Raw genomic sequence first — 25,318 nt, 5'->3', positions numbered from 1 at the left:
ACCTACAGAGTATTACAGTTGTTGTTTTCGAAACTCGAAAAGGGGCGTTGACAGGGCGTGCCAGTAATACTATCCTAGTGTGACGTCCACTGTACCCATGATCCATCGCGCGTCGAGGACCCTCAGTTTTTTTTTTTCTGCCATTCTAGATGGACGCGTGCAGCAGAGCTCCTCTTTCGGCGTAAAGCCATTTACTTATTTTAATTACGATAGTTCATTCTTTCTATCCTTTACTTCACCGACCATCGAAACATCACGCCGGTGAAGACAACTTGACTGCCTGTCGAAAGACTACCGCAACGGACTGTTCGGCCTTGGAAGGCCGTCCTAGTCCTCGGCCCAGACAATGGGGAGAGAGGGGAGAGGTCATTTTAGGATGTATATTCCCCTCTTCTTACACTACTTTCATCCAGCTGCCATAGTTGTTACTTATGGACAAGACCCCATTTAAATTCAGCCCCAAGTGCAATCGTAAATTCCTGTGGGTGATGAGCATTTAGTCTGTAACTTGTCTCCCAAGAGACCATGTTGAGGCGTCTTGTCGAGCGTGTAGGCTCTTCAAGCCCAAGACTTTAAAGGAACGGCCCACTATGCCAGGCTACTCAAGGCCATGGAGGTAGAAGGCGCTTTCAGTGATGGCAGCAATGCAGCTGTTTCGGACAGCGAGGGCGACGGGGTAGCTCCGGCTACCCAAGCGCAGGCCCCCGACCCTGGAGGACAGGCTGGCAGCCATGTTGTGGGGACTACACCTCGTGGCAGAAGCGCATCAAAACCACACCACTAAACACGTAACCCCAAGTTGAGACTCGCTACTTGGGTCGAGTGGTCGACGGCGCACGGCACCCAGGGAAAGGTCAGCTGAGTCCCTGTGCTCTGGGCATTCTCGCTTGAGATCGCTGCACGACAGGACCCAACCGTCGAAAGACGGCGAGGGTGTTGCGCGTAAAACTCCCTCTGAGGGCCGGTTGTCCGCAGGGATAAAAGCCCTCCTAGGCAAAATACTTCTCATAAAGAGGCAAGTAGGCCCAACCCTCATAAGAATAAACCTGTAAAGACTAGGCCTAAAAGAATCTGGGGTTATTCCTCTAACAGATGAAGATTTAGAACTTCCTTAACCAATGTCATGACCCTTGCCCCTGGCCCTCACTGGCAAGTCAGCCTTCCAGTTAGGGCCAGGTCAAAGGCCTTAAAACCTCATCCAAGAATCTCTTGGAGTCAGTCCTGGTGCCTTTGGCGCCAGGCTCATAACCATCATGAAGACCAACATTATAATGGGACTATTTAACTTGGGGGGTGGGGGGAGGTGTTAAGCCAACATGGAGGCACACACATAGCTCAGTTAAAAGGAACTGAGCTATGCGGTCTAGTCTTTTGGGTGTGGCAGGCCTGGGACTACTTTAGCTGGACTACTTTGGGTGTGGCAGGCCTGGGACTATTTTACCTGGACTACTTTACCTGAGACTATTTAAACCACACCCAAACAGCAGAACATGCTTTGTATTATTCTGCTGTGGGCAGCGTAACGCTCACCCTGTCCAGTTCTTTGATGCCAGTTTACCTGAAGCCAAGGACCTGCAGAGAGAGAAAGAACACTACAAAACTTACCATGAACAGTATCCTGTCTTCAATCCATCGCTGACTTCAGTTCCACTCACCTGAAGATACGAACTCCATCATCCGGCACCGCATGCATCCTGGAATATCATAACCTGGAAAGAGGAGAAAGAAAGACACCATTAGTAAGCCTTTACTCACGTTTTCTCCCGAATGAAGAAAGCCACACAATTCTTACCTGGGTAGTCATCTCCTGGTCAGTATCATTGCTGCAACATTACGGCGCTCGACGAGGAACATCGCAACCTGCAAGGAGAGAAAAGACACAGGTTAGCAATATAAAAGGCGAAACGGCGCCGTGCATCGCGCATTACTCACCGGATAGCATCGCGCACATCGCGCTTTTGCCTACCGGCCCATGCTCTTCTTCAAACTGCATGACAACACCAAAATACCTTTCCATACCTAAAAGGAAAGAAGCAAGACACTATTATTCGAACTAAGAGGAACATAAGAACTGCATATAAAGACTGTAAAGCAGCAAACCTACAGAGTTGCAGCAGGCCTGGATTCCCACAGGGGGGCTTCTTGCACCAGTGAAGGAACTTGGTCGCTGCTCGCCCCCACATCGAGGAGAAAGACGGAGAATCCACCTTTTACGATATTAAGGTGAGAAGGCCCAAGGGGGAGGAAGGAGTTGAGGCCAAGGGAGGTGGGAAAACATAAAGACAATCTGGTATTGAATCCAGCTCTCCTATATTGCAGACCCATCTTTAACCAGAGGCATTACCAAGGGACCAGGAGAGGGTTTGAGAGTGCAAATCATCCAACCATGGCTGGGTGGCGTCCCTGTGGATAACAGGTGAGCATAACACCAAACCTTGGTAATCCCAAGTTCAGCAGAATGGTCTTTGTTAGGCAGAAACCTGTGCAGTTCCCTCTGGGACCACTGCAAAAGATTTAAGACTACAGGTTTTTGGCAGTAAACCCACTTGGTAGCAGTCTGTACCACACAGATTCACTTGGTAGCTGTGGCTGAGCAATCGGACTTCCCTCAAGAAGAGTTAGGCAGTATACAGTGTATTCACAACAGGTCACAAGAACACAGTAGAACAAGCAAACACTGACCAGAGCTTGGTGTAAAAGAGATATAATTATTTATTTAAAACCACATCTAATAAAACACACAGGCACTAATATTAAGCAGTTCAAAAACACGGTCACTAAAAGTTATGCACTCCCTTAAAAGAATATTAGACAAGTCTTAAGTAAAGCCCCACTTATTTTCAGACAGCGGTGAGCGCTTAACGCAGATGGCACTCTAATAATTCGGTTTAAAAGGGAGAGAAAGGCAGAGCATAGATTGAAACAGATCCCAACACTTTCAAAAGAACACAGCAAGAGAGGGAGGCAGAGTCAAACCATGAAGTTAGAGTTCAGAAAGCCAGATCCACTTTAAGAGGATCAGAACGAAATGTGTCCAAGGTCACACGGTTGAAAAGTGCACAAAAGTCTCGGAAAGGTTCAGAAAGAGTTGGACCAAAAGAAAGGGACCAGTTAGATGGTCAAGGCGGCCAGCCCAGTCCAGAAGGTTAAGGTATTATTATTATTAAGGGAGTTCCTGGCAGCGGATGCTAGTCGGTGCTTCGTCCGGGGGAAGAGAGGATCTTGCCAGGGAGGAAGACGGGAGTCCGTTGCACTGCCAGGGAAGAAACCAGCCGCGGAGTTCGCAGTTAAAAAGGAGCGGTCCTTTTATTCGCGGCCCAGTGGTAAGGGGCTATCCGGTTGCCAGGGTGCTTGGCATGGGCAATTCGACCACAAGACGTCCTGGGATGCGAGGAAAAGAAGGTAAACTGGTTGTGCCCACCAGTCAGGGGAAGAAGACTCTCCAGCCGGGAGATCTTCTCTGTCGTCGGGAAGTGGTGAGTCGGTTCCGCAGGGCTCCACCAGTAGTGTCGTCGTAGCAGGTCGGCTCAGCTTCTCCCTCGTTGGATTCTCGGGTCCTGTGGCGACTTCTGAAGTTCCAGTCCCCAAAGCCCTGCTTTTATGCAGCATACCCCCATTCACTCAGCCTAGCTGTCAATCAAACATGCTAAGTGGTGAGCCGGCCGGCTCACCACTTGGGCCAATCACACAAGAGTGCGACTTGAGTTACCAAGGTAACTCAGTCCAGGGTGCCTAAACCCCCTCCCACACCCCCTGTGGTACCCAGACAGAGTGGCACCACTTTTGGAGGCTTCTGTGGTGAAGCCCGCCAAAAAGTGGAACAAAGGGCTCGACTTGGGTTGGAGTCACAGAAGAGAACACAAACGCCATTTTAGAATCGAGTTCTGGCAAAAAATACCAACTGGTGAATTAATATTAAATAAATAAACCGGCGGTATGTTCGAGGCTATGAGAATTAAATAATTAAAGTTGGTAGCCTCGAACAATGGGAAAATCCCATAGAGATATATTCGCGGTCGAATATAAAAAGTAGTATCCACTGCCACCAGCCAAAACTCGATCAGGGGGGACGGAGACGTGCCCCCTCGACTAACAGACCCCGGGGCAATCGAATTGCCCCGACCAGTACGTCCACAATATGATGGTTTCTACTGGTTTCTGTTCATAATTTGGGACTAGTAAAGCCAATGGTGACTTTACATGCCCTGGGAGACAGTAGTCAGTCGCAGGGTATGGAGTCTATGGTGGGGTGTCACTATGACACCCCTGTGTTACTGCACGGAGGGTGCTGTGTAACACACATCGTAAAAACACATGAGACCCTATGGAGTAAAGGACCCCATAGCCCATAAAACACATTCACAGTAAAAGGATTCCACAAATCATGTCCAAGAGTGGGATGAAAAAGAGTCTCACTCTTGGCAGGAGAACAAACAAACTCCAGAAATCCAGCAAAGCTGCTGGGGGACTCACTAGGTAAGGAAATTCAGCCTAAACAGAGAATTCTCCCTAACAGTCTTCACAAGACATAAGGTCATGAGGAGAATGTTCTTTATGGTCAATTTCTACGAAACGGACCCTGCACACTTCCAGAGATTCCACTCCACTCCCCCCACCACAGCTCCCTCTGGATCTCAAGTCTCTGCTCAACCCCCTTCTAATAGGTCTCATACAGAAATTCCAGTGCGTAGCACAGTCGTAGAGCTCTATGACCTGGACTCTGAACACAAAGACCTCTCAATTGTAGAGACAGCTGACCCTTAGTACGATGAGGAGGCAGCAGACCCTTATTATGGGGACGATGAGGACCAAGAGGCTGACCCAGAGGCCAATATGTATCCGATAGACTCACCTATTGATCAGGACCCTCCTATCGTTGATTCTCCTATTAACCACCAACCCCTTCTTAATGAGGTGCTAGCCAGGGCAGCAGAGCACTTTCAAATTGACCCCCAGGACGTACAGGAGAATAAGGACTTGGTAGAACAGATCCTTGGACAAGAAAACAATGGCGCAGTTCATTCCTCTATTCAAGTCAATACAGTGCAGGATACAACTGTCATTAGAAGCCCCTAACCTCACACGGGCTGTCAACCCACGTGTAGGAAAGCTTTTTAAACCCGCACCTTCAGACCCACTGTATATTAGACAGCCGCTGAAGGCAGACTCTTTAGTTGTAACTACAACTAGGAAAAGAGCGGGCACCCCCTTGCTTCCTCTGAGTCCCCACCCGACAAGGGAAGCAGAAAGATTTACAGCATGGGTTGGAAAGTCGCCTCCTCCGCGGCTTACCATACCAGAATTGCACACAATGCTACCCTTTTGGCCAGTTATAACTGCCACAAATGGGAGGACGTGTCAGCTCTACTATCGTCTGCCCCAGAACCACTGAAATCCCAACTAGCACAGGTGGCCGCAGAAGAGAGGGCAGTGTCAAGCTGCTTACTTAAGACCAACCTTGAAAATGCTGGAAGAATCCTTGCTCGGGGTACTGCTATTAAACGTCATGCGTGGCTGCGGCAATCGGGTTTCAGACCAGAAACGCAGGCCACACTAATTAACATGCCTATTTGAACCCAATGTGCTCTTCGGCAAGGCTGTCGAGGATGCCCTTAGGATAGCCAAAGACGAGTTTGACACACTTACATCGTTGGGCCAACTCATCAACAAGTCACCCAGCCAAAGGGGTAATGGCAATTTTCGCCATTTTCGCGGCCAAGGTTCTCAACAAGGATCCAATTACAGTCCAAACCAAAGCTCCTCCTGGGGAAATAATCGTCAGTCATCCCAGGGCTAATCTAGAGTACAGCACAGAGGTCGTGGACGTGGAAGGGGCAACCCCTCTCGATGTGGCACCCCACCTCAGAAGCAGTGACATTCTGCTTCAGGTGCGCTCCCATGCCTCTCCATTGGGAGGGCACAGTTCCAGCTTCACCCACGCATGGGAGGGAATCACCTCAGACAGATGGGTGCTGTCCACAGTTGAGCGTGGATACTGTATAGAGCTCCTCCAACGACCCCACGACCATCCCCCACGACAGAAGATCCGCTCAAGAGAACACCAGCGTATCCCTCTCGAGGAGATAGCCACTCTTCTAATAAAGAACGTCATTGAAGTCGTCCCGGCCAACTAGGTAAACAGGGGTATTCATTCAACGTACTACCTTGTGCCAAAGAAAGATATAACAACTAACAATGCACCCAGTATTAGAATTGCACCCTGCAAACAAGTATGTCAAGCCACAAAAGTTCCACATGACTACGCTACAAGATGTAATCCCTCTACTAAAAAAGGGGGATTACACAACACTGGATATGAAAGATGCCATTTTTCATATTTCAATGTTCCCACCGCACAGAAGATTCTTGTGTTTCAAGATAGGGAACCAGCACTACCAATTCAAAGTGCTGCCCTTAGGAATAGCTTCTGCTGCAAGGGTATTCACAAAGGTACTGCCGGTGGTGGCAGTGCACCTATGCAGGGAGGCAATCCCAGTGTACCCTTACCTGGACGACTAGCTCATTACAGGGGAGTCCCCCCTAATTTGCAGACACAACATTCAAAGAACAATCATCCTCCCCTTTCAATTGGGCTTCTCCATCAATGAGAACAAGTCAAGCCTAGTGCCAAGCACTTTCAAACAATTCCTAGGAGCTGTCTTAAACACACAAGAGGGGTTGGTCTTTCCATCAGAGGAATGAGTTCAAAATGTGTTACTGCAAATACCGCATTATCAGGCCGGTCGCCAGATAAGGGTGCGTAAAGCTATGTGTTTGCTAGGCATGATTGCATCTTGCTTTTACCTGGTTCCTCATGCGTGCCTGTGTATGCGACCAACGCAAGAGTGGTTGGCGAAACAGTGGTCTCAGGCAAGTATGTCAGTTGGATGATCTAGTGGTCATTTCGCCAACACTTGTACAAAATCTTCGCTCGTGGACAACGGAAAATCTGCTGAAGGGGAAACCCTTCTACGATCCAGAGATACAGGCGATTGTCATGACGGACGCCTCTCTAGCAGGGTGGGGCGCTCATTACCTTCACCACACAGCTCAGGGTCTGCGGTTTTGCACGGCAGCCCAAAACCACACCAATCTGCTAGAGCTTCTTGCAGTATTCGAAGCCCTTCGGGCATTCGAATCCTATTTAAAGAAACAATCTGTGCAAGTCCTGACAGACAGCACGTCACCAATGTTTTATATCACGAAACAGGGGGGCACACGTTCTCCAAATCTGTCCAGGCTTGAGCAGCAAATTTGGAGATGGGCACTCAAACGGAAGATGTTCCTATCGTCACAGCATGTTCCAGGGGAACTCAAATCTCTAGCAGACTCACTGAGCAGAGATCCTCTACCAGAGGAACACGAGTGAGAGCGAACACGAAGAAATTGTAGAACACCTCTTTTCTCTATGGGGTTTCCCCACAATAGACTTGTTCACTGCAAGCGAAAACAGTCAGTGCCCAGACTTCGCGTCTAGGTGCTCCCCCAGCTAGGCTCCAAGGGGAACGCCCTGTGCAAAAACTGGTCAGGGAAATTTGCTTATGCTCCCCCTCCCCCAACACCTCTTATGAGGAAGGTGGTGAACAAGATTCACAAGGAACCGATAACGCTTATCCTAGTCGCTCCTACGTGGGCAAGACAACCAAGGTATTCACATCTGCGCAAACTGGCGAGGTGCAATCCCATCAAACTCCTGTGCCCATACAATCTACTCACTCAGCACGAGAGACTAACAGTGCACCCGCAGCTTCACTCAATGACCTTGGCAGCATAGCTCCTGAGGTCATAGATTTCGGACTTAACCTCCCATAGAGATGCATGGATATCTTGAAAGAATCAAGAAAACCAAACACTAGACACTGTTACTCCGGAGAAGATTCGTAATTTGGTGCCAGTCTAAACTAATCAATCCCCTTAGAATGTACTCCTTCCCACATTCTAACTTATATGCTCCATTTGCTTGATGCAGGGTTAGTATTCAACTCCCTAAAAGTCCACTTGGTGGCTTTATCAGCCATCACCACTTCCCATAGTAAGGTCTCATGGTGGAAAGTACCTGTCATCAAGGCATTCATGGAAGGAGTAAAGAGACTCCTCCCTCCTATTTCAAACCCACTGCCAGGATGGTATCTCAAAGTGGTACTCGCTAAGCTCATGGGACCCCCTTTCTAGCCAATGCACAAGTCTAGTCTAAACCACCTGACTTACAAAACTGCCTTCTAAGTGGCTATCACTTCCATAAGAAGAGTGAGTGAAATACAAGCATTGTCAGTGAAAGAGCCTTTCTTTGTTGAACACAAAGACAAGCTGGTTTTACATACTCACCCTAGGTTCTCCCCTAAATTAATCTCCAAATTTAATTTAAACCAGTCAATTGAGCTACCGGCTTTCTTCTAGGAGCTCAACGGCTCAGCTGAGGTAAAACTCCACACACTAGATATGAGGTGGGCGGTCCTCTACTATGTAGACAAGACCAGACCGCTAAGAAAAACAGATCAATTGTTTGTCTCCATAGCGCCAGGCAGAGAAGGTTAATGCATTTCAAAAAATGCCATCTCTAGGTGGATAGTCAGATGTATACAACTGTGCTATTACCAATCAAATAAGACACTGCCTTTTACGCCCAGGGCCCATTCCACTAGAGGCACAGGAGCCACCCTGATTTTCATTGCCAATGTCCCTTTAGACAGTATTTGCAAAGCAGCTACATGGAGCTCAATACATACTTACACTCAGCACTACTGCATTGACACTCATTCCAAGACAGATACACACATGGGACAAGCGGTTCTTAGACATTTATTTGCTCGTGAACCTTCACATATCCAACCTCCTTCTAACACTGCTTGCTAATCTACGCAAAGCATGTGATCTAAGCAGATTCCACAAGCCTCAGAAGGGATAAATTACTCACCGTAATTGTATTTCTGATGCTTGCATCTGCTTAGATTCACATACGCCCACCCTTCCTCCCCTCCGATAGAAGGTGCATGGATGCTTATGAGCTTGTCTGATACGTATGTACTTGGATACAACTGTACTCGCGCTACACCTCATGCCACCTCATATCCGAAAAATTACAATCTGAGGGATCCAGACGCGTGAGGGATCATGGGTACAGTGGACGTCACACTAGGGATAGTATTACTGGCACGCCCTGTCGACGTCCCTTTTTCGAGTTTCGAAAACAACTGTAATACTCTGCAGCTTCCACTAGATGTCGGCCTATGCGCAGCATGTGATCTGTGATCTAAGCAGATACAAGCATCAGAAATATGATTAGTGTGAGTTTATGTATCCCATAAATGTGTACATATTACATATACTATTTTTTATGTAAAAACGTTATTAGCCATTTAGTGCTCTGCCTGCATGTAGCTGGTGCTTAAGGGACTGAAAGCTGGCTTGCTTCCTTCAATATGTAAAAAACACACACACTTCTACTATGATTGTAGCACTACAAAAAACCACATATAGCGTGTGTACAATTGCCCACACAAGACCCTGCTACCTCTTTGTTAAAATCAAATCCTCTTTATTTTAACTTCAGCGTGCAACACAGAATATAATGCAAGCAGGGGATATTTACATAGCTGTGTGTATTCTCAAGCAGGAAGAGGAACCCTGTATTTGCACCTTATTTTGCTCAATGTCTTTATAAATAAAGATGTTTGTGACATCTGACATGTAGTTGGCGGCGTACAACTGAGCATTTAACCCACAAAAACAATATTGAGATATAGCTCAAAAATATCGAGATTGACCTTTGGTCCATATCGCTCAGCCTTATCTGCATAAATATACATGAGGAAGTAGGTTTTGACTTTATGAGAAATGAGGAAGCAGTTGTATGTTAATTCTAAGAGTTCCTTCTCTTTATGCATCTGAGCTGCTGACCTGTTTTTCACTGGTCATTGTATCTAATGTTAATCTGTTTCTAAATAGGGCGAATGTATACATCTGTTTATAAGGGTTTTCTGTGACAGTATTTGCCAGACATGTTTATCTGTTTACTATGTAAACTCAGGACCTAATAATAAATAATGGTATTTTTATATACTTACTGTCTAATTGAAATTACTGGTGTTGCTCTGTGTGGACTCATTGTAGCACTACATAACCCTTACACCCTTCCTGAGATGAAGACGTGCCCCTCTGCCACGTCACCTTGATTGGGTTTGGCTAAAACCCCTTTGTCTTCCCTGTTCACCATAATAGGGTGGCCTTCCAAAATCATCCTCCCACCAGGGCTGATTTGGAAAATCCATCTCAACAAAGATAACAAAGGACAAAGGGAAACAAAGTACTCTTGCAGCAATCCACTGTAACGGGGTGTGTGCTGGATAGAACTGAAAAAAAAACATGAAAGAGGAATCGGACGCTGTCTTGGTAGCTTTATGGGCTGACTAGTTTCCCCCAAAACAATTGACCTGAGCATGTTCAGTGTAGCTAAAAAGACGCTTACTTCAAATTTGGTTGCATTTGAAGACCTAGGTAATAGTCAGGGTCCCATTCATCTCAATGGAGAGAAAGGCGCCTAAAGAAAAATCTTTAACAATGACCTTCACTGGCATTTTGATTATATGGTAGTGTAACATTGTCATAAGTTATCTGATGGCCAGTAACGTGCAATTTCTGATCATTCAGTGGTAAAGGCCATCCTTACTACAGCAGTCGCCCAATGGCAATTGTAGAATGAGACGTTTCATTATGTGGCTGTCAGGATATTACTTGAGATGTTGAATAGTATTTTGAGTGTGTCTGTTTTACAGGGTCTGGACAGTGGAGTGGTAGTCTTTTAAGGTTTCTGCCTGGTTGCTGTGTAGGACCAGTTGGATAAGAATGTTTTTCTATATGAAATTATGGAAGCTGCAAGATGAGTTTTCTTTAGTACTACCCACTGAGGTAGTCATTGGAGTCGCCAGTGTGGTCTTGGGATATTTCCTACAAAATATCTTTTGTTCTCTTTGATCTATGAAGTGGAACTTTGCAACCCTAAAGGAAAACATTTGTTTCCCTAGGTATGTGGCTTTAACATCCTTGCTAAAAACTGTGCAGACCGATCATAACGCAGTGCAGAGGCATCGCAGCACCATTGTGGACTGCCTGAAAGACCTGGATGTCTCCATTAAAAGGTACATTTCTTTTTAAATCTCCGAATACACAAGAGTTGAATGGTATGGGAAGGGATCTGCGGCTGTACTGCATTACTTTGGGTCTGCATGTTTATAGATTTAGCCTTTGACAATAAGAAGCCTGCACTGTTGAATGATGAAGATTTTGAGTGATCCATCGGCAGAGTATTTCGTTACAATGCTGAGACTCAAACTGCTGACAACATGCATATCGGCAATATGAAGCGATAGTGCTGCTAATCAACAGGATCCATTTTTTTCTCTGCCCATTGATTTCTAAATGGTAGGCTGCTAACTTTGTTTCTGTTGCTAGCAGAAAGACGGAATTATCAATGTCTGTTCAGCTCCGTTGTAGGATTGAATCACTTTGACTTTAGTGCTTTCAGCACTTGGAGTAACTAATTATTGGTCTTTGCCAGTTGATCACTTTCTGCACTAAGATAATTTCTCTTAAGCGGACAAAACTTTGAACTGCTGAGTTATTCCTTCTAAAGTGTTATGTTCTAATTGTCCGACCCTGCAAACTGTATAATATCTAGATCTAGTTCTAAATATGAATTACTGAGACCAGAGGGTGAGGTTGTTGGCTAAATTGACTAGTTTAGGAGGGGAATACAGAATTGTGTAACAGGGACATGAGAGAATAAAAACAATAAGTTAAGAAATAGCTACTTGCTTTGCCTGGCTAGAGGAGTCTGCCTCCCAATTATGGAGAGTGTTCCCATATCGCCAAGTATGCAGAAACTAATTTAACCTATTTTGTCCTCACCAGGATCTCACCAGGATCTCTTCACTCAGCCTCTGCTCTGTCTTTCTCAAACTTTGCATTATGTGTAGAATGGATCTGCACATGACAAAGTTTAATGCAATAGTGTTCGAATTAGGGGCTCAGACATTTCAAAGTTCAAGGGACAGGCTGACTCATCAGGTTATGTTCTTTCAGCCACACCCTGGCTTTCCCACATGCCAAAAAGTTATTGAATAATATAAATACTTTACTGAAACTGCTGGGATAATGGCACTTTTGGAAGTGTTTATAAGTCATTGTAGCTCGCACACTTGCCCTCCTGATCCTGCCTCAATGCTTACTGCCATTGACCAAGTACACATGTTGATTCATAGCCGCAGAGGACTCTGTTTGAAAAGAATGTACATTCCTCTTCCACAAAATACTGTTGCACGAACGCACTCACACCCCACACACACACACACACACACGCATTTGTACACAGCCTAATGAACAAAGTCCCCTCCAATCAAACTTCCCCTTAAACACTCACATAGTTGGACTTTAACTGGGCTTTGATTCAGTAGACTTGCAACCTGCGTGTTGTGCCACCGACACAGATGTGAGTCATCCACTCGGTCCAGTCCACTGTATGCAATGACATCTGCACCGTGCCTGCTTTCTTTTGTACAGGCAACTTTTCAGTGGTGTGCTTTGAAGTTGTGGCGTTGACACTACTATTGCTCCATGCTTTGCTGGTGTTGAACAAGACTGCTGTCTAGTATACTGCTTTTATTTCCTTTTTAAAAACAGACTTGCTTCTCAGTGCTAGCCTTTTCTAATAGTATACAGACTGTTTGTATATGATTTTGTTTTGCTGATGGGGCATATTGTGCTATTTTCTTTTTGTTGATATTCACCTTTCCTTCCCCATGGGTGTTAGTCGGGAGCCTTTTCCACAGCCCTGTGGTGAGTGGTTTGAAACAATATAACTTAAGGATGAAAGGTACAAACCAGATGGAAAAGTTAGACCTCACTGTAGTGGTACTGTGGCAGAACAGTCAGGCTTAACTCAGAGGTAAGAATGCTGATAATTAAGTACAGTTAATCCCCACAGTTACCCCCAAAATATACATACACTGCACTGGTATGCTAAATTATATACAATGTATTAAAAGCTCACACGTAGCATCTCTATAAGATTAAATACTTAGTTTTAAACAGCTCACACAGTAATAGTGTTTATATAAAAACAGTAAAGATCAGCTAAGACCCAACTCATTCCTAACCTACATGTGTTGCCCACTACCCAGTGTTGGGCACAATACAAGGCAAGGGGTTGGGGGCTTTGCGGTTACCTAGTTAATAAAAACATAGTTACCCCCAAAATATACATACACTGCATTGGTATGCTAAATTATATACAATGTATTAAAAGCTCACACGTAGCATCTCTATAAGATTAAATACTTAGTTTTAAACAGCTCACACAGTAATAGTGTTTATATAAAAACAGTAAAGATCAGCTAAGACCCAACACATTCCTAACCTACATGTGTTGCCCACTACCCAGTGTTGGGCACAATACAAGGCAAGGGGTTGGGGGCTTTGCGGTTACCTAGTTAATAAAAACATATATTTTATAGAGTCATGATTAGAACCCAATATTCCAAAACAGAGCATAGTCGTGGTAATTCCTAAACATCCAGTACATAGTAATATAAATGATACAAATTAATGATTGGACTTTTATATATGATATAATATGGTATTTATATCGCACCTATACACAAGTGTTTCAAGGCGCAACGAGGCAAGGGAGGGGAAACAGAAGGAAGACCGATAACTATCCTACTAGGCCAGGTGACATTGAGATCACGCAAGTGCAGGGGAGGAGGGAAGGGGAAAAGTGCAGGGGGAAGGGGAGGGGGCAGTGCAGTACATAGGATAACATTTAAATAAGACAATTAAGAAAAGAATTGAGGCCAGCTGGTGGCATGTGCAGGGGTAAGTGCAGACAACAGGGTTCAAGTGCTAATGGGTCTGTAGGGATACAGAAACAGTCCCTGAATGCAAGGGTTGCAAGGGGGGCAGTGCAGGTGTTCAGCTGGCGAGGGGCCTGGGGTGGGGCTGGGGGAAGCTGTGCCCGAGATCAGAGAGTAGCCAGCTAACAGTGCAGTTTCAGATTCAGCCAGCAGATCAGCAGGGGAGAGAAGAGAAGGCAGAGGCAAAGGGGAAGGTTTTGAGGTGCTTCCGGAACCAGAGATGGTTCTCCTAGAGTTTCAGAGAGGCAGGGATGCTGTTCCAGAGGGAGGCCCCAGCAGAAGAAAGGGATCTACCACCAACTCGCTGCTTAGGGAAGCGACTGACCCTGAGGGAGTTGGAGGTGGATGAGCGAAAAGCTAGAGAAGGAAGATATTTAGGAAGCGAGAGTTGAAGGTATTGAGGTCCCATGCCCCAGAAGGCCTTGTGGGCAATGCGCAGGGTTTTGAATTTAATCCTCGCCACCATAGGGAGCCAATGCAGAGATTTCAGTCCTGGAGAGAATACGATCCCTGGGCTTGAGGCCAAGGACACGTCTCGCAGTCCTGTTTTGGATAGTTGCAGAGGGTTGAGAGTAGGCAGGCAGATTTAGAAAGTGACTGTTGCTGTAGTCCAGCCTATAGAGAACCAGAGCTCTGTAGACAGTGAGGTTCTGGGGTAAGGAGAGAAAAGGGAAAATATCTCGGAGGAGGTGCAGCTATTAGTGTGACTTTTTAGAGACGTTGGAGATGTGTGGAGAGAAGGAAATTGTGGAGTCAAAGACGACCCTGAGGTTTTTAGCCTCACAGGTGGGAGCAGGAAGAGGGCCAAGGGAAGGAGGGAGCAGGTGTTTCCCGATAGGGAGAATCTCGGTCTTACTGGCATTAAGGCAGAGATAATTGGCGGCACGCCACTCCTGGATGGCGGACAGTCAGAGATGAGAGAAGGAGAGGAGGTGGCGGAAGGGTGCCTGAAAATGAGTTGTCATCCACATAGCACTAAAAGTTGGGGCAGAGAGCGGCAATGCAGTGGGCAAGAAGTGTCACATATTGGTTAAGCAGCCAGGGAGCTAGGTTAGATGTTGGGGAACACCACAGGTAGAGATAGAGGAGAGGAAGGACCCAAGTTGGACCTGGCAGGGTCGATCGGAGAGGAAGGAGGTTAGCCAAGCCAGGGCCTGACCGGTGATACCCAAGTCATCACAGAGACGGTTGAGCAGGATGGCATGGTTGACTGTGTCAAAGGCAGAAGAAAGATTGAGTAAGATGAGGACACAGGGGGTGTTGGAATCAAGGTTGGAGAGCAGGTCTTCACAGATGTTCAGGAGAGCAGTTTCCGTGCTTTTGGCAGCTCTGTAGCCCGACTGATGGTCATGGAGACAACCAACAGATTCAGTGTGAAGATTAAGATGGGAAATGCCCAGCTTTTCCAGGAGTTTGCCAAGCAAAGGAGAGATGGAGATTGGACGATAGTTAGCCAGGCCGGAAGGGTCAGCAGAGGGTTTCTTAAGAGGGTTCACAAGGGAGTGCTTCAGGGGATAGGGGAAGACTCCAATGTTGAAGGAGTGGTTGCGGAAATCAGCCACAGCAAGAGCCAGGGTGTCAATGTGGTCCTTAATGATTTTCGAGGAACAAGGGTGAACCTGTTTGATGAGACTTTCATAGATCGGACTTGCGAGAAACCTCATCTAAGGAGAACAGGGGAAAGGCAGAGAAGGAGGGAGGAGAGGTGGCTGAAGAAGGGCCAGAGGGCGAGCAGGGAGAAGAGGTAGGAGGGGTAGAGGAAGAGAAAGGCCAGGATGTCCTGAGTTTTAAAGATGAAATGAGAAGCCAGGGCCGTGCAGAGGGTCTGGGAGCGGACAGGAGAAGTGGAGACTGCAGCAGGGTTGGCCAGCACCTTGCAGATTTTAAAGAGTTTGGCTGAGTTGTTAGATGCCACAGACACGCAGGCTTTGATGTTGGCTCTCTTCTTGGTGCGGACAGAGAGCCAGTATTGCCTTTGGAGCAGACGGAAGGCCAGTTTGACAGAGGAAGTACCGGAAGTGCGCCATTTCCTCTCAGCCCCCCTACACTTACGTTTAAGGGAGACGAGGTCAGAGTGGTACCAAGAGTTGCACTTGGCTTTGGGCTTCAAGCGGATCCTCGTGACAGGGGCAAGAACATCAAGAGTATCGGATATAGCAGAGTGGAGCATGGAATATCTGATACTCTTGATGTTCTTTCCCGTGTTATGAGCCCCCTGTCATGAACCAAATCGCCACCATACTAGCCTCAAACTGCATATCCTGTATTGTGTCCTTGTCCAGGGATTGCCAGACCTTATTCTGTTGTATGAAAATACTGAGATATGAATAAACAAGTTAAGGAGGGTTGCAAGCATGGAAGGGAGCTTGTAAGGTTTGTGAAAGAGTGATTGGTAGGCTGAACATTAATAATAAATGTATAGTGTGGATGCATGGGGCTAGAGATGTTTGTGCGATTCTAATTCTGGTGTAGGCATAACCGGCCAGGTCATCATATGGATACATTGTGTCTTTTCAAGGTCTAAAGAAGTAGGCTAAAAATAGACGTCAAAGTTCAAAAAAGAAGTGTTGCTTATGTATACGTTATGGCTATTGTTGGGGCTAACCTGGGTTAGTAGTGTGCTTAGGTAGAAATTGTTGCTCATTGGTATCTAAAATAGCTGGAGTTGCTGTTGTACTGAGGCTCTACCCATGCGTCTTTATTGAATACGAAAATAATGTATGCCACAAAAATGGCGCTTATACACTTGTTAATTTGCAACATCAACATACTATTGTTCAGCTGTATGATAAATCACAAATATGGAATACAATAATAGAGTGAAACAAATATTTAATAGTCTCCTTTTCAGTGAACATGAAGAATTTCAAATCAAATGTGTCCCAGTCGACACGTGTTTCTACCTCGGGTCCTTATCAAGGCTTGAACATGGGCTTAGAACATCATCAGAGGTCTATGATTTCCCTTGTCCATCATGGTTCAGTTAAGGTGATTTATAGAAGCACTAATGCATACTCCAATATCCCTAGTTCTCGTTGGTTAGTCCAATTGCGTTGTTAATATCAAATGACGCTTGCAATGGGCTCTGGGTATAAGGCATTGCTGGTTGTATATTGTAGGGATGTCCTGTTAAGATTCATCCATGGTCTGGCTGGTATACTCCAATTGGTTGACCGACTTACTTAACCAAACCATGATGGACTAGGGAAATCTAATATGTTCAGGGAAAGCACAATCCAGCGGGTGAGTAATTTACCATGTACTCTTCTAATCACACACAGGGTAACTTCAGGCCAGTAAGAGTACGTATTTGAATTAACTTAACAATATTACAGCTTAAGAAGAGCAGCAGCTATTCAAGGTAAGTTAGTAACCTATTATACTTTTCAGATGAGCTACAAACAACTCCAGGGCAAGTAAGAACCTTGTGAACCTATTTTAGAAGAGCACTAAAGCAATTCAGGGAAAGCACAAACCAGTGTTACAAGTTTATAAGAGCAGCAGCAAGTAAAGACCTATATACTTTAAAGAGGGCCTTCAAGCAACTCAAAGACAAGTATGAACTCCAAGACTGTTTTAGAAATGCACTACAGCAGATCAGGGAAAGCAAAACCCAATAATACACATTTAGAAAGACTCCAGGTATTCCAAGGTGCTTAAATCCTATTGTTAAGCTTTTACACTCATTCACTTAAGAAATGATAACACTCTACCAACAATATCACTTTTTACAATGTGAACCACAATTTAAAGCTAGCAAGTTAACTTCTATACTTATAAAAAGAGAAATAAGCAACTTAAAGGTTAATATCAACTTTTAAACATTCGTAACTTATTCTATTACAGAACCAAGTTACTCAACAACTCATTTACAAGCAAGTACTTTTAACACTCGTTATATATTTCAAGACAACAACGTTCTCATCAAAGTCCTTCCCTAATTCTTGAGCATGAGTTTTCTCAGTGGCAGAATAGGGACCTTAGTGGTCTAGTAGCCAGCTGTAGGCCGGTCAGGATAGGATTCAGTTGCAGGAAAGTCTGAGTTCCAGAGGATTTCTCTTCAGGCGAGTAGGTATCACTTTAAAGTTAGTTGAAAAGTGCTTGGGGACTTCACAGAAGACTCCCTATATGCATTCCAGCATTAGGCCTTGGCGAATGATATGGGCAAACTCCCAACCACACAAATCACCCGTTCAGCCTCAGAGGATGAGGTATTACCCAAGCCAACACAGTACCTTAGGAGAAAAGAAGAGCTTCTGTGCGGATGCCTTCGGGATGCAACAGCACATGATCCGGTCCTCGGGTTCTTGGGTCTGTAGACTGAAGAAATGGACACTGAAGGAAAAATGGCAGTAGTCCTGAACGAGTGAGGCCCCAACAAAAGGATTCTTGGCAGCTTCTCACAGATCTGTGGATTTTTGTCCTGCACGCCGGAGGGGGAGACTTCAGGGGATCGAATCCTGTTTCTGGAGGTCCAGCAGGAGTCCACCAAAGTTTCAGCAGGATTAAGCAGGATTCTGACTTCGGAAGACCATGCACTGCACCCCGGCTCGAGGTCCCCTGGTATTGGCTTTTTGCAGTCCAGCAAGGTCCCAGGACATCGAGGGATGTCTCGTGTTTCACGTCGTCTTGAGACTAGTGGATTTCACCAGCCTCTGGGTAGAGTTGCATTCGGGACCACCAGGACTTTTGGAAGGAAGGGTTACATCAGGCTCCGGTTACACAGCAGGCACTCCGGTCGCTGGAAATGGTTACAGCCATCTTTTCTTCATCTTCCTCTTCAGATTTGGTTGCAGTGGTCGAATTGTTGGCAGCTTCCAGGATCAGATTATTTATCAGGAACTACAGCAGAACTTCTGCAAATTCTCCCTGCAGTACAGAAAGGGGCGGTCTGGCTGTCAAATCGGGACAGCCAGCCCCCCAGTGGGAATGGGTTCCTTTCAGGCAAGGTGAATGGCAAAGGGTTGCATAGTGTTTGGACTCCCCAGGTGCCCTCCCCGCCTTGCTTCCTACGTTCTCTGACACTTTGAAGCCTTGTCAGAGTATACAAAAGATTCACACCGAAGACAAAACTTCAACCAGGGTCTTTCCCTCTTAGAATGGCAGGAGGAAACCGCAAAACAAGCAAACGAGAAATGGCAAGAAAAGGAGCCCACCATTCTAGCAGAATGTTGCCCCTCCTGCATTACAGCGACTGATTTGACAGCCTGCGAGTAATAATGACTGAAAAGTCATAAATGTAGTTTCCCTGCCACCAGCCATTCAAGTAAACCTGGAATTGTAAGAAAAATGTTACCAGGTGAGAAAATGGATGCATTGTATCTCCCCAGCATTCACAAAAGGGGCGGGGGGGATAAGGTGGTCGCGGAGTCACTAAAATAAATGTTAGCTCACCAGAGTACATTAAAGATAAATTAAAAGGAAGCTACTGCATTTAAAATGCTGTGTGCTGCCATAGTACTTTACAGTCAGTCCAAAGTTATAGGAAACTATAACTTAAATCACACACTATGGGGAGACTGTAGGTACTTGGAAATGAGAAGACCAGCCTTCAACACTTTAGACCTACTGACTTTTATTTGCAGAAACAACAAGCTTCTTTAATTCTGGGGAAAATGAGGGACAACATGCCGTTTGCTTTTCTTTCTCAAGAAGGTGAAGATACTGTTCACGAATCATTCTGTTGAGGCGAACAGTATTCGGGAGTCTTCTCTAGGAGATGAGACTCTATTGCCTTTTATTCTCTGGAAACTGTTTTCCTAGGGATCATTCATCATCAATTCCTTAGTCTCGTATTGTCTCTCAAGCCTCCTTATTAATTTCTCTATAGTTCTCCAGAGAGGAGGTCTCCAGCTCACACCCTCACTGGTGTTGGTTGTACTCCAGTCTCCTTGGCCCAGCCCCTCCCCTTGTTGGGAAGGCTTCCTGGACAACTGTTAGCACGGTCCTCTGCCTCTCTGTTCATTCAGTCTTCCTCTCATTCACTCGACGCTCACCTTTGTTTCCGGATGACAGAGGCCTCCAGCTGGGTCTCAAGTGCCGTTAGGGCCGTCAGCAGCAACTCTCTCACGGCTAACTTGTTCTTTGGTGATAAATGTCTTAGTAAGTCTCTAAAAACCGGTTATAACAGGAGAGGGCACAACGGGTGCAACTTGGACTACTGTTTCCTTATGGTCGGAAGTCAATAGGCCCACTCATAGGCCACCTCCTCCTCAGGCCCCGGGCTGTCCTCCAACTCTTCTCTCTAATTCAATAGAAAACCACCAGAGGCCTGTATCAGTATGACATCCTTGGAATCTTTCTTGTTCTAGAGCATTACCATTGGTCCAATTGTCTGTCCCTCCCAGGTTGTAGCCTCCCTCCATTATGACCTCATCCCCCAAGGTCTCCCAGGTTGTAGCCTCCCTCCATTATGACGTCATCCCCAAAGGTCTGATTGGCTTCTTGCTAGAGGTCTTGTCCTGGCTCTGATCTTCCTTCCTTTCCACCGCCTTGTCATAGAGACATAACAAGGTCACCTACAAAAAGAGTAAACGACTAGGTGAGAGGGGGGAAAAAGATCCCCACCCACCTAGGGACAAGGAAAAATAGATACCAAGTACAAGCAAAAGGTTCTGGTAGTGACACAGGTTATGAATATTATTCACATTTATGAAAATCTTACCTAACAATAACTACTATTAAAGAAGGTATAACGAGGAAGAGGTGGAGGCGGGTAGAGTATGATAAGCAAGCAGAGGTTCCATGATTTGAATCATGCAAAAAGTCCCCAGTTCCTCAGCCAGACTCTGCGGCTCTTCTTGGTGTTGACCTTTAACACAACAGAAACCTTGCAGTGATTTTCTTTTTTCACTGCAAGGAATAGACCCTGCAATAATCTAGTTCCAAGTAATCGTAAGCAGCAGGCTTCTGGGCAATAGTTACAACTGATGGATATCTCTTCCAAGTGGTAGAGTGCCCATTCAGTTTTTGTGTGTCCAAACATTGCAGACAAGTGGCAAGCTAGCAGAAGCATTCAGAAGCATGAAACAAATTGTATTCTGCAGCAAGCAACCACAATCTATCAAGTAGTTAACAAGTCAAGGGCAACTTAATAAGCTGCAAACAACCAGAACCTGTAAAACAGGCATACGTCCAATCTCTAAACAGGCTGCAGTTCAGCTGGACTCTTCAATAGGCTGTTGGCAGAACCCATCAGAAAGGTAGCAAGGTAGATTATATCAAGCAGCACCAAGCCACTGAACAGGCCAAAAATATAGCCGTTTCCTTTTTGCAGCTTTTTGACATTTATATCAATGGAACATGCCCCTAATATTTTGTTTTTGTTTGAATCCTGGACTAACACTTGGAATCAAGTTAAAGCCTTTTTGCTTTACTTTCCTTGCTCAGTTCATCTGTTTGGGGGCATTTGTCTGTTCATGTGGCTACACAGACTAGAGGGTTTTAGGGAGAATTCTCATTTCTGTGCTAATTCCCTTCAACCCAGCTCTTTTGCTGGACTTGGATGTTTTAATTTTAACCCTGGAGTGAGTCCTGGGAGGATAGTTTAGGGACAACGTGCTCGCCTTGGAAGCAAGATCACACGGAGCAACACCGGTTCGATCCCCGGGTCCGCGCCTAGAAACCTCTGGGTATTAGGCACGTTATAAATAACCTATGATATCATATCAGTGAGACCTTTTTCTCACTCTCATGTATTTTGAACTGATTTGGATTATGTTACCTCCGTTTTTGGAGTCTGACAAACGCCATAGGCATCTACTTTTTGTATGGTGACAAACCAGCACCTTCAGTGCACTGTCATTGTGAAAGCCTTTAGATTTCTCATAAGGTTTAAATACCTTTTCTTGTGTGAACTACTGTTCCCAAGAACAGTGAAGTGGAATGTACTTACCTTTTCCCTTTGTAGGTCCAGCACACACCATCTTAGAAGAAGTGATTTTGGGGGGTGGGGATAGCGGGGGAGGGCGGGGTTACCTAGTAGCCCCTTATCCTACATTCTCATGTAACAGTTTTATGTTGCCCTAACTACTTTAAATGGCTGGTGGCAGTGGTTTAATTTTCAAAGCATTTTGCTTTTCTAACGCAGGCTGAATCCTCCGCTGCAGTATAGCACCCATGGGTGACCATTTTTGTGAAAATGCCCCCGGTCTTCTTTTTTCACCATTTACTGTTTGTGAGGTCTTTCTTTGGTTTTACTCTGTGCGTCAAGACCAAGTTGATCCCTTTGTTAGTTTTGCCTTTGACAGGCTTCAGCCCTGAAGCCCGCCTCTGGCTCCAGTGTGTCTGGAAAGGCAGGATGTGAGGGAGGTTCCCGAAACACCCTTGTCCTTTGTTTCTTGGAATGCCTGAATGCAACCAGTCCCAATTGTCTGACTGGCTGTCCTTTCAGGCGGCCACCCTGTTGTGTGATTGACAGCCTCGGCTGTGCATGAATGGGAGAAACCTGCTTAAAAGGCGGGGGTTTGGGGACTAGAGGCAGTTGACCACTGGGAGAAACAAACGACGAAGAAATCGTGAACGAAGCTTGCTGCATCCACCTGGACCTTTTGAATAGCCCCGTGAAGCCCTGCTGCTGTGCTGAAACTCAGTTTTCTAATCGAAAAGAGAAGCTCCGGAAGGGACGACTTCTTCCCTTGTGTTAGTAGGACCAACCAACCCCGGGACAGACTCCACTGGACCATCTTCCCTGATTGGCTTTACTTTGCTGCTGCAAGAACCGAGTGCCAGGGGTCGAGAAATTCATAGTAGAGTGCAACGTCTGAAATCTGCCAAGAAGCTCCAGGAGTCTAAGGACCCTCCAGAAGCAGGACGACCAGAGCACGAGTCCCCTCACCAGAGTGCAGGACCAAGGAGTGAAGGAAGCCCAACCAGTATCCTAGATCTGCGGTGGTGCTGTTTACCGAACGTTGAAGCGGTTAAGTGCCGCTGATTCGAAAACAGCCCGTCGCTGCCGACCTCCAATTTGCTGCCGCAGGAGCCCTCCAGACATCCTCCCGCTTGTCCCCACGACTGAGGCTCAGGAACCCAGAGTCTGCACCGATATAACAGGACAGAATCCAGCTGGACCAATCTTCTTCAAACCAGAGGTACTGTTTTAACTTGGGCTACTTACCTCGGTGTCTTTTGAGCTATGCTTTTCTCAGTTGAGATTTACCTTTAGAGTTGATTCCAACTCTGCTTTTCACAAGTGTAACAGCTTGTGACCCTACAAGTGATTTCTACAAAGCTCTCTTAACTTTCTGCAAGACGTTTATTATCTAAGAAGTGCCTCAGCTCTATAGACTGTGCTCCAATTGACTTTGGCTGTCCTGGCTCCCTGCAGACTCTTCTAGTCCATTCAGAGGTTGTAACTGTTTTGGACTGTTATTGCTGGTAAAGGCTTGCCTAGACTTCATTGGAAGATTTAAGTATACTCACATACCCTGAGAACCTGTTTAACCTTTGTATCCTTCATCTAACCTTTCCTTTCTGCAACCTCAGAATCTGCAAAGTATAACTAGTGATATATAAATGCCATTACTGTCTTTGTGAATGAAGTCCTCTCCGGGTGTAGGAAGTGTGTAAAAAGCACATCCAGAGAGTATCCGCTACCTTGTGCTGATTCAGGAAAAGTATTAAGTATATTTGATTGTTACATATCCGCCCTTTTTTAAAGAACGCTTATTTAAAAATTGATATTAAATAAATAACTATTGAGAACTGAAACCTTGAGCGTAAGTGTTACTTGTATTTGCGAATTTCATTGCTACAGCTCTTCAGCTCACATTAACCCCTCTTGAGATAGGTCTGGCTACTCAGTCACACTACCAACTTGTGTAGTAAAAACCTATAACAAAAGGTGAGTTACCGAATACCAAGCAGATAAGTGTTGTGTAGTCTCACAGTGTTACTACACCAATTCTTACCTAACAGAGGCCTGTGCCCCTTTACTAGATTACTTTTGGTGTTTTACTGTAGCACACATCACCTTACAGTGAACTGCTGCAGGGGTACTTTGTATCCCTTCTACGTTTTACTTTTGTAATTTACCTACTACTTTTACGAAGTGTCCAAGAAGAGGTGGTGCCTGCAGCAATTTTATACCGTGTTTTTCATTTTTGACCCATGCACTTTTGCATTTGACTGTATAATTTCGAGAACATATCCTCAAAATGACTGTCGCACATGTATCACCCTCTTCTTTGGCCATACTGTCCTTTGGCCTTCTTTGTACGTGCTCAGGTAAGGAAGTGCCAATATGAAAATACCTTTTATCAGGCAAAGCCTTGACATTCCAGAGTAAAGCAGCACTGTGAGCATCTGGCCAGATGAGTGAAATGTCTGGTCCCAAAGCACACTCTGAACGGGGGTATGCATGTTTCTGGGCAGATGTGGGGCAAGAGGCGCTCCATGATGGGATAGCTGTTGCCAGTTTGATTGGTGCAGATGCTTATCAATTGTGCGCTCTGGCTGACCCCGAACTTGAATTTGGGATGCAAGGAGTCCTGCAGCAATTTCCCAGATGGTTTTTTGGATCGAAGAGCAATATGAAGATATGAAGCGTTACAGCCTGCTGAGGACGGGGTGACGACAGTTGATAACATCTAGAATTACCTGCAGCCTGGCCCTGGTGAAGCCCTGCCTCTGCTTTGATCTCAAGAAGATTCTGAATGGTGCGTTGACCCTTGGTCTGGTGGCACCAACAAGCCCCGTTCCCTGCACAACGATCCTGTCTTCAGAAACATTCAGAATCCTCATGAATCATCCCGTGGGCTATCAACCTTCATCCAGGGTATCTTTGGTGCATCAGTGCCTTTTCTGAGTTTTGGCTTGGAACACGCCCTTCTGCAGCTACTGCTCTCCATCATGGAGGGGCCTTCCAGAACCTGTCATCATTGCACATAAGTGTCAACTGCTGCCCACTGGACGGTGTGTACCTTGCTGCTGCCCTTTTCAGTTGTGTACGGGGTCTCCTGCCATTGTGGGACCTGTGGTAGTGGTCGTCCTGTATTCCTCGGTTGTCCAGGTTCATATTGTGAGGGGCGATCTCAGAGCGCAGAACTGCTGTCCAGCTGAATCCGAAAACTGCCACTGCTCCACCTACCCCTGGATCCCCTGCAGTCTGACATTCGACTGAAGTGGGCCCAGCTGATCAGAGAACTGTAGGGATGGTTCTCTGTGAATTGGAGCATGGGGAGAAATGTACATACCTGTTTCCATCATGGGTATTGTATCGGTATAATGTTCACTCCCTAACTCTACTCTGCCTGGTTGTGATCAATTGCTGTTAGCAGTGTTCCCTCTAAGCTGTGCGCATGTGCGCTTGCCCAGCTTCCTTCTGGATGCCGCTCAGAAGATTTTTAGCAGTGCACACGGACAATTCTCACCTATTCAGAAATATTTAATAAGACAGAAGCCACAGCAATTAA

General features: G+C 45.8%; 1 protein-coding gene and 1 non-coding gene across 4 annotated transcripts in view; both read left to right on the top strand.

Annotated features, from left to right (window-relative positions):
- AP1G1 (adaptor related protein complex 1 subunit gamma 1) overlaps positions 1-25,318 on the top strand; it is a 1,918,561-nt gene that overhangs the window by 1,006,185 nt on the left and 887,058 nt on the right. For all 3 annotated transcript variants that reach the window (XM_069635469.1, XM_069635470.1, XM_069635471.1), the window contains one exon: positions 11,022-11,135. In XM_069635469.1, the coding sequence (XP_069491570.1) occupies positions 11,022-11,135 (114 nt within the window). The remainder of the gene's footprint in view (positions 1-11,021; positions 11,136-25,318) is intronic.
- LOC138565473 (small nucleolar RNA SNORD71) lies at positions 11,258-11,344 on the top strand. The gene has a single exon (XR_011301338.1). It is a non-coding gene; the product is annotated as a small nucleolar RNA SNORD71 (small nucleolar RNA).

The sequence above is a fragment of the Ambystoma mexicanum genome, chromosome 1q (assembly GCF_040938575.1).
Source record: "Ambystoma mexicanum isolate Mex_15411 chromosome 1q, UKY_AmexF1_1, whole genome shotgun sequence".
NCBI classification, from domain to species: Eukaryota; Metazoa; Chordata; class Amphibia; order Caudata; family Ambystomatidae; genus Ambystoma; species Ambystoma mexicanum.
The sequence above is the reverse complement of the archived record's forward strand: the minus strand, read 5'-3'. Positions and strand labels throughout refer to the sequence as shown.